General features: G+C 55.0%; 1 protein-coding gene across 1 annotated transcript; it reads right to left on the reverse strand.

Annotated features, from left to right (window-relative positions):
• Window positions 1-3,614: 3,614 nt before the first annotated feature.
• Window positions 3,615-8,403, reverse strand: LOC104651388 (uncharacterized). The gene is made up of 4 exons (XM_039475520.1): window positions 8,238-8,403; window positions 5,383-5,799; window positions 4,211-4,481; window positions 3,615-3,739 (listed from the first exon to the last, which is right to left on the reverse strand). The coding sequence occupies exons 2-3, from the start codon at window positions 5,797-5,799 to the stop codon at window positions 4,227-4,229; spliced, it is 672 nt and encodes a 223-aa protein (XP_039331454.1). The 5' UTR covers window positions 8,238-8,403; the 3' UTR covers window positions 3,615-3,739; window positions 4,211-4,226.
• Between the last annotated feature and the right edge of the window lie 1,135 nt (window positions 8,404-9,538).

Below are 9,538 nucleotides of genomic sequence, written 5' to 3' on the forward strand. Positions count from 1 at the left end.
GTCTCATCAAGATGCGCCAGGAGAGGGCGCTGCTGCACAGCAGTTGAGGCTCTCGGGCGGCGAAGACAAGCGTGGCTGCCCACTCTGGAAGAGTTTCCTGGCTAGTTTCCCTGGCACTGGCTGGCAGAGAGCCACACTCAGTATATATGTGGGTCGTGGAGGGGATGCTGGCCCAGAAGGCTCAGAGGGGAGTCTGAGGTGCCAGAGCAAACCTCCGAGAGGCTTGATGAGAACCCATCTGAGGTGTCTGGGCGCTGTGCTTGGACGGCAGGTGACACCCTGATCTCTTCACCTGTGTAGGTCTGTGGAAGCCTCGAATGTCCCAGGCTTTCTTCCACCTCAGGGCTCCAAGCTGGCCCAGTGCTGCATGCTGTGTTTACACCATCTTGTTGAATTCCGAGGCAAGTCCCCACTGAGTAGGTGAGAAGAATGAGGCCCGGGGAGGTCAAGCGGTTTCTCCAAAGCCACGCAGCGGTCAGTGGAGGATTACGGTCACACCTTCTGTTTGACTCCAGGGCCCATGCTATTAAACCAGTGCTGTCTCCTGGCCAGGACTCAGAGAGTAGATGTGACTTTTCCAAGGGCCCTTGCTCCCATCCCCACCCCTCTGCATAAATGTCCTAACTTCTCTGCCTCAGTTTCCCTACCATCACTGAGATGGTATTAACACTGTCCAACTGTGTCATATTCATAGGACTCCTGCAACAGTTGAATCGAAGGAAAGCATCCCTTCCCCCAGTACCATCCCAGTGCCCTTTCCTCCCTGACAGGGTCCTGTGAACTCAGGTCCATAGAACTCTGAAATTCTGGGCTACAGTGATATCAGCTTGAACATCGGGTGTGCTCCTTTCCCTTCCCATCAGAGTTAACCTGCTGGTCGAGGCTGGCTCTGTGGACATCTGAGAACAGGAAATGCTGCTGTCTGCCTGAGTAAAGGCCAGGCAGGTCAGGGGACCAGGTAGCCCAGGTTGGAGAGGTTTGGCATCAAGGGGTTCCTGCAGGAGTATAGAAGGAGGCACTGCTGCTGAAAGCCCGGCTGAGCACCTGCTATGTGCTAAACTTCCTGGGACTCGGAGGAGCTTGGGTGCTGACAGCGACAGAAGAGTCAGTGTTTGAGGACCATTTACTCCCTCTTCTGCCATGCAGTGGTCTCCTCTGTCATGCACTCATCAAACATCAGCTGCCAGGCTGGGGGAGACCCATAAACCTTACATCAGGCCTGGCCTCAAATAGAGGCCCAGAGGGGCCATCAGAAATTTGGACGGCAGACCCGGAAGTCTTGGGAAGGTGCAGCATTTGAGCTGGAACTAAAAAGACAAGCTAAGTTGTGAGCAGTGGAGAAGGGCACACAGGCAGAGGGATACTCAACCTGGACTACCAGGTCTGCTGATCTGCTTGGCCTTCACGCCGGCGGACAGCAGCATTTCCTGTTCTCAAATGTCCACAGAGCCAGCCTCAACTCTCAGGTTGACTCTGATGAGAAGGAAAAGGAGCACATCTGAGCAGCACCAGGTGGGAGAACGCAAGGGGAGTCAGGAAGTTTTGTTTGCCCAAAACCCCATGGCTATGGGAGGGGAGGCTGGAAGTCTTGGAGTCTGGCTCCTGAGGATCCTGAATGGCAAGGGAAGAGCTAGGCCATGATTCTGTGGGCAGTGGAGTCTGCAGGCTAGCGGCAGTCCTCAGTCCTGCTGCTGCTCTGTGAGTGGATCAAAGGCCCATCTCTGGGGCCGACTGCATCTGACCTGGATGAACCTCCATAGCCCATGCGGAGGCTGGCTCAGGCTCCTTGCAACCAGCATTTGTTCTCTGCAGGGACCTAGTGGGTTTGCCCCAGGGAAGTTGAGGCCTGTGCCTCAGAAGGGCTGTGATCCTGAACACACCACCTGAGAGCAGGCAGTTCAGCCTCCCCAGCAGGAGCTCACTGGGCCATTTAATCTACTGTGCCTAGACATCCTCATCTGTGTGATGGGGGTGATAGCTACCTCACTCAAGCTACACTTAACTCACACTCCATGAGTCAATGCATGTCAAGTGCTCAGCACAATGACGGGCACACGGTAACACCCTCAGCAAGTCAAACCTCGCCATTGTTATGGTCTGTGTGTCCTGAGTGTTCCTGTCTGGGTCAGCACGTGGACAGCTCCCAGCCAAGGCCTGTGGGTGGGCCAGAAGCAAACTGTCCTACCAGCCGAGTCAGCCCCTTATCGGGGATCTCTTCCGCACCAAATCCTTCCTGCAAACCTCCCTCAAGAGAGCTCTGCAGCATGGAAAACCTCCGAGGGTCTCTTCAGCCCCATGAGCAGGGGAGGTTCCTCCAGCTCACTAAGGGGCTGCTGACAGGCTGCTGCAGGGCTCTCGGCCCTACTTGGGTTCTGGATTGTGCACCCACAGGAAGAGAAGGGACATGCCTCGGACCCACCTCGGGCTGCACAATGAGACAGTGGCCCTAGTTTCTACATTACACAAAGATACCTCCCGACCCGTCTGTTCCTTTGGGGCTGGTGAGGGCCCACCGATGCCAGCTCTTTGACGAGGCCCAGCCTCAGCCCTGTGAAAAATAAAAGGCAACAGTCCAACGGCCTCATCCCAAGAACAAAGCCAAGGAGTTTTCCTGGCAAGAGCACCTTAATTTCTTTATACTCCTGTCGTACTCCAAACCCCAAATCCCCAAACCCAACAGGAAGTCATAGGAGTGCCTTGGAAATAGTAAACATTAGATTTGCTAAAAAGAATGTCTTTGTTGTAACTCTAGTGTGACGGGTTGATTTCTCTCCTTCTCAAGATCCTCATCCTCGGGAAGCAGGTGAGCAGGTGAGGTCACTCCAGACAAGCAGCCGTCGGGTGGAGGAGCGGGGATCCAGTGGTCAGAGGTGTGTGAGTGTCAAAGCAAGCAAAGACCCCACACCTGGGGAGGAGACACGAAACCAGTGCCACGGAGCAGAGAGGCTGTGAACGTGGGACATGTCAGTGTGGCTGGTGCTAAAGGAGTTTCAAACAGGAGCCAGCATCTAGGTGTCTGGCCTGGAGCGGGCAAGATGAGCACATACTCTCAACATGCCAGTGTGCATCAGCCACGTGCCGGGTGGGCCTGGGGTTGGAGATTGGATTGGGGGCCAGAAAACAGGTCCACAGGGTCCAAGGAGGTAGGGCCTAGCAGACACATGCAGAGTCACCGTCCTCACCTACTCCACCCAAGGGCAGGGGCAGGGGCAGGGGCAGGGGCAGGGGCAGGGGAGGGAAAGGTGCAGAGGCAATGAGGAAGAAGAGAGGGTGGGATGGGTCTAGGGGAGGCCTGGGTCTAGGTGAGCACCTGGCTCATTTCTTGCTGTGCATAGACCCACTGAGGAAGAATGTAGTGAGGAGGTGCTGAAGGGCTCAGCCCGAGGTCAGACAGAGCTGGTGTGAATGCCAGCTCTGCTGTTCCTGGCTGTTTGCTAGCTGTGTGAGCTCAGGCACCCTACTTAACCTCTCTTAGCCTGTTTACTCTGCTGTAGAATGGAGGACACCAGTGTCTACACCCAAGGATTGTGTCTCTCTAACCCTTGATCTCTATAAGGTGCCTAATACAAAGTAAATGCTCAATAAATGGAAGCTACAAGTATTACTCCAAAGCATCCAATTAGTGCACCAGCTCCAACCTCTACAGTGATATGATTTATTTACAAAACCAGCTTCAGGGTGTCTGTGCCCTTCGGTCATTCAGGAGGCTCCTGCTCTCTCTGTCTGCACTTAGGACAGGCTACAAAAGGAATGGTCTGAGGTCAGAGTGCTGGGAAGGACAGACACTCCTTTGTGAAGCCACTTTTGGTGTGGCTGTTCAATTCTCACGTGGCAGTTTTTCCAGCTAGAACAGGAAGGTGGCAGCCTGGGGTGGGACGGGTCTCTTCCTGGGCGTGGAATGGCTGAACGTGGGGCACAGGCTGAGTGTCTCCCTTCTGCCCCTTGAGGAGAAAGGCAAAACCCAGGCCTGCATAGTGGGATGCCTCATGCTGGCAGGGAGCAGCCTGGTGGGCTGAGAGGGGCTGGGAGAACCTGCCAGGGGTTGGGCTCTTCCCACTGGCTCTGCTGGCTCTGCTGGGCAGGGAGGTAGGATGCCCCCCATCCCTATTCGTGGGCACTGAGAGAGAACTCAGGCCTGAGGGCTGGGGTCCCAGGCCAGCTCTGGTCCCAGGGCAAACTGACTGACCCACGGGAGCCTCCCCCCAGTCACCTTCATCCCTTGATGGTCAGTGGGTGCCGAGGGTCTGCTCTCCAGTGGCTTCTGCTGCAGTCAGCTCCAGCCTTCCTGCGGTGTGACTGCACCAGGCCTGGACAGCCTCTGAGGACCCCTGGCTCCCAGATGGAGAGGCAGGAGGCCCAGGGCTAATGTGCAGGCGCTCCTCAGGGGTTCTGTAGTAAGGCACAAATCCCGAGGCATAAAGGCCATGGTCCCTGGAGAGAGCGGCATCCAGGTCACTGTCATGGGGACACCCTGCCGAGACCTGCAGGACAGGGCAGCAGCCCAGTGAATGTGAGGACCCAGAGATGAGGTACGAGTGTGCCAAGGCAGCCTGGGTCCGAAGGAATAAGAGGGTCAGCCAGATGCAAGCCCACTTCCAGGTTCAGACCCAGATACCCAGGGGCAGCCTGTGCTTGCAACACCACAGTGGCAGTCCCGGAAGAGGACAGGTCCATGTCTGCTCTACAGCCCGGGAAGCACTCAGCGATGTCACTCACGAATCCTAGGGTACCGTGCTGGGAGAGGTGTGTCTGGGATTAGAACTCACCCACCTTACCTCCTGTCTTTGCAGTCACGGCCACAGTGCCCAGCTGCACGGTGGTGATTAGGAATCTTAAAGGGCACAGGCTTTGGGTCACATCTCAGGTTTGCTACTTGCTAGCTATGTGCCCTTGGCCAAGTCACTTACCTTCTCTGAGACTCATTTTCTCACTCATAAAATGAGAATTACAGTACGGCCTATCTTATAGGATTACTAATAGGATTAAATGAGATGATGCTAATGAAACCTTTGTCTGAGAGCCTAGCAAGCCACAAGAACCAAATAAATGTTTCTGTGAGCTCACCGTCACGCTTAGTACTTTGGGTGCGTGGTTGTATGTAATTGTCACAATGGCTCGATTGTTCCTGCGGCTATTCTCTTATAAGGAAACCATGTTCCCCAGGCCACTTTCCTCCATGGTGGTCAAACTGGGCTTGAACAGGACAGTGTTCCTAGAGTCCCTGTGCTCCCAACCAGTGATACCTTGCTCCAAGAGCCCCAGCAGCCCTGAGAGGGGCCTGTCTAGGGACATGTTAGAGTCTGGGCCCCAGGACAGAGAGGTTTGAAGGATGTAGAGCCTGGTGCTGCTCCCGCCACCCACCCCATGGCCTCCTCAACTCACAGAGCATTCGTCCCTGACTGTTGTCCTGCAGAAGCAGCCAGCCTGTGCCTCCCTCCCAGTGGGTGGGTCTTGGGAGCGCCTGTGTGACCAGCCAGGAAGGGTCAGGCTGGGCAAACTCTCTTCCTCAGAGCGGTAGTAAAGGAAGAACCCGCCAAGCAGTTCTGAGTCCTCCTGGAGTGGTGTCTCGGGCTGCATGACCAACCCCTCCTCTGCCAGGAGGCACCCATAGGTGCGGAAGAAAGGCAGGTACTCCAAGGCCAACTGGGCCTTATGTGAAAGGTGGAGGGAGCTTAGAGGCTTCTTGTCCTTTGAACTGGTGGCCTGCTGTTGCCAGGACAGGGGCCCTGGGTCATCCTCTTCCAGGAGGCTAGGAGAGGTTGGGGCTCCAGGTTCAGCCTCACAGTTCTGCTGGGACATCTGCGGAGGGAAGGGTGTTCCATCTGGTACTGCACCCTGACTTCCTAGCCACGCCAGCTCTGTTCCAGTCCCTGTCTACATTGCAGTCCTGTCTTACAAAGCCCAAACCTGACTGTGGCTCTCTTCTGTGAAAAGCCAGCCATGGCCCTCAACCATGGTTAGATTGCTCAAGCGCACAGGCCTTCTGACCATTCCCCAGTCACACCAAGCTTGGCCCTGCCTTAGAGCCTATGCCAAGATCTGCTCCTGGACTCTCAGCTCAGAAGGGCCTTCCCAGCCCCAGCCTCCCCGAGCTTCCTCCTCCAGATCACTTCATCACTGGACTGCTGTTTCGGGGCTATGGTCCATCTGCCTTACATTTGGGGTGGTTTGATCTGTGTTGTGTGTCTGGTGCCTCTGGTTCATAACAGGCACTCAACTGACACTTCTTCAACTGCACTGCTGGTTCTCAACCCACCTCATATTCCCTTCGCTCTGTCCACTCCAGCCACACAGCCTCTCTGGGTCCATCTCACTCACCAAGCACCCTCCCACCATGGGGCCTCTGCATGGGGTAATGCTCCTGCCCAAAGTCTCTTCCCCTCCTTTGTCCTAGGTGGTGACTTCCTCAGTGCCTGCCTAAGGTCACTTCCCTTACATGCCTGGTTTAGTGGCATCACCTTCTTCTGACTGCTGCCACCCTCATACCCCTCATTCAGAACACCCCTTCCTCTGCTGTGAAACATTCAACTGTGTGGTTTCTTGATTGACATCTCTCATTCTGTTATTTACAAATTCCACCGAGGCAGGGACCATCTGTCTAGTTCACTTCTATGTCCCGAAGGCCTAGAAAAACCCTGGCATATGGTAGACACTAAGTACTGGAAGAAAGCAAAGAAGGGTAGGAAGGAAGGAAAGAGGTAGACGAAAAGAGAACATTTCAGCCAGGAAGGAAGTCTTTAGCAGACTCCCTGGTGATAGCGGGGAAAGTCACGTCTCGGGAAGAGGATGGGGAAGTGGAATGAGGAATTAATTCCTAGGCCCAGAGGGGATGCATGGCTCGGAGTACCTGGTAGTGAAAAGGGAGCTCATTCCCACGTTGCCTGTCAGGCCCAGACCCGGAGCCCATCAGGAACATGGCAGGTGGCTCCTTTGATCCTGAGAAAGCCCCCAGGCCATTCCACTTGTGGACTCCGGGCTCATGGAAGGACCTATGGTAGCCTGGCCCCCAGCCTTCCTGACTCCCACCCTGGCCTTCCCAACTCCCACCCTAGCCTTTGGGCCTTGAGTCCCCGCCCTGACACATGCTCCTGTGGTCCATGCTCTCCCCTAGCTTCCTGCGGGCAGCCTGACCACTGAGGTCCCCACCCTAAGCCAGACCCCTTGGTAAGTGCCTACTGGCCCATAAACTGCCAGTTTCTGGTGAGCTGGGACCAAGCTCCCTCCTCCAAGTCCCAGAGACCCAGCTCGGGGCCATCTTTGCTGAGTCTCTACCACTCCCAAACACTCCACAGAGCTCTGTGATCCTCTCTCAGGTAATCCTTAGGAAGCCCACTGGGATGACTTGCCTTCCCAACCTCGCTGTACCAAGGAGATGGGACAGGCTAAATGGCAATGCCCAGGCCTGACCCACTCTGAAGCCTGTGCTCTGTTCGCTGTGAATCATCTGTTGTTGTGCGTCCCCCCTAAGACATGTTCAGGTCTTAAGCCCTGGCACTCGTGGATGTGACCTTATTTGGAAATGGGATCTTGGCAGATGCAATCAAGTTAAGATGAGGTCACACTGGGTTAGGGTGGGCCCTGAATCCCATGATGTGTCCCTATAAGCTGAGGGAAAGTTGGACACGGACACACAGGGAGAATGCCACATGACAATGGTGGAAGCTATTGGAGTGACACTGTCGCAAGCCAAGGCACATCAAGAATTGCGTCATCCCTGGAAGCTAGGAGGGAGCATGGGGAGCAGATTCCCCTGCCAAGCCCCCAAGCAGGAACCAACCTGCCCACACCTTGATTTCAAACTTCTTCAGAACTGCAGGAGAATACATGTGCATTGTTTTAAGCTACCACGTTTGTGTTAATTTGTTCTGGCAGCCCTAGGACACTAACAGGTGCAGGTTTGTTGGATGGCTCATTTGTGGGGATAAATGGATTTGGTACAGGCTTGAGGGCTCTTCCAGCACCACCTGGTGAGCGGCCTGGGGAGACAGGCCCATTGCCATGAATGAGGTTCGCTCTGTGGTGGGGCTCACCTAAGGCCCTACCCCTCCTGCCATCCAGTGGGCACTGGACAACACAGACTCTCCCTGTGGCGGGCCAGCAGCCCTCCCATACCTCATTCTTTCCTGCCAGGGCCCCGGCTCCACTTCAGCAGTGAGTCCTGGACTGAAGGAGGCCAGGTGTCCTCTGAATTCCCCTGGGAGGCCTCAGCAAGATGGCACCTGCACAGTGCCTCTCACGGTCTCTACTGAGCGCCACCTCCTGCGTCCTGTTTTGGGGTCAGCCGTAGCACCGTGTCAAGACACGATGAAGCCTAATTGTCAAACTCCGGCTAAAAAGACAAAGCCTCCCTCAGCCGTCCTCTTTTCCTCCCAGCCTCCTCTTCACCTTGGCAAACCCCCCTCTGCCTGCTGAGAGAAGACACCACCATGAAGTCATAAAGCCTGATGCCAGGCGAGAAAGCCAGATGGCTCTGTTGCCATGGAGACTCCATCCAAGCATCCAACACCTGTGATCATCACCTGTCTCTTAATTCAGCTGAATCCACGTCTCCCCAGGAGACTCAAGGGAAACAAAGAGAATGCACACGTCTTCTGGAATCTGATCAGTTCTTCATGACTGGGGGCCAGTGAGCTCACCCACCGGGGGCTTCTGCCCAGAGACTGTGAGAATGACTCAGCGCCTCCAGTGCATGGGTCAGGAAGGGCCCAAGGATTTGTTCCACCAAGTCCAGGGACCTGGGGCGAGTTGCATGAGCCGCTCCTCTCTGGGGTGCCTCAGTCCCCTCGGGGTGTGGCCGAGACATCATTCTCTGCCCTTGCCACTAGCTTTCAGCTGCCTCTCCTCTGCGGCTCTTCTCCTGTCACTTGTTGGCAGGACACAAGAAGAAGCGGACCAGTCATGGGAGGGCTGATGATGTGAGACACCTGCTTTCTCCCACAGAGCCACCGTCCCCAGATCCTCTCCCAGGCCTGGTGCTCCTAAGTGTCAGCTACCGCCCAGGGCAGTTCCCACGTGGTGTGACATGTGGTCCTCTCTGCAAACCTTCAAGTCAGGAAGTGTTCCACTGTCATGCCATCTTGCAGATTGGAGAGTTGAGCCTCAGTGCTGGGACAGGAAGGTGAACCAGCCTGAAAAGGGGGCTCCAGAGTTAGTTTCTAGCCTTAGGGCTTGAGGCAAGAGAGCCTTGAAATGCCACTGAAGGTCAGAAGGCTGGGACATCTCCAGGCCCTCAGGCTTCCCCAGGACTGGATTCCAAGCCAGGAGTGGCCCAGCTGGGTTCTCCAGGCTCAGCATCTCCAGTTCTCCACATCTTTGTACCCTGTGCCCTAAGACCCTGGGGCCCATCTACTCCTGGGTCATTTTCTTTCTTATAGAATTTATTTTTGGTAAGTGGTAATAGATACACCTCCAATTTTATTTTATATTTTGAATAGTCACTTGACTCAACATCATTTAAGAATAAATTAATTTTCCCCAACCTGACTTGAAATACCCAAAATAGACACATTCTAAATTCTTAACTATTACAAACTCAAGT

The sequence above is a fragment of the Saimiri boliviensis genome, chromosome 1, assembly GCF_048565385.1.
Source record: "Saimiri boliviensis isolate mSaiBol1 chromosome 1, mSaiBol1.pri, whole genome shotgun sequence".
Classification (NCBI taxonomy): Eukaryota; Metazoa; Chordata; class Mammalia; order Primates; family Cebidae; genus Saimiri; species Saimiri boliviensis.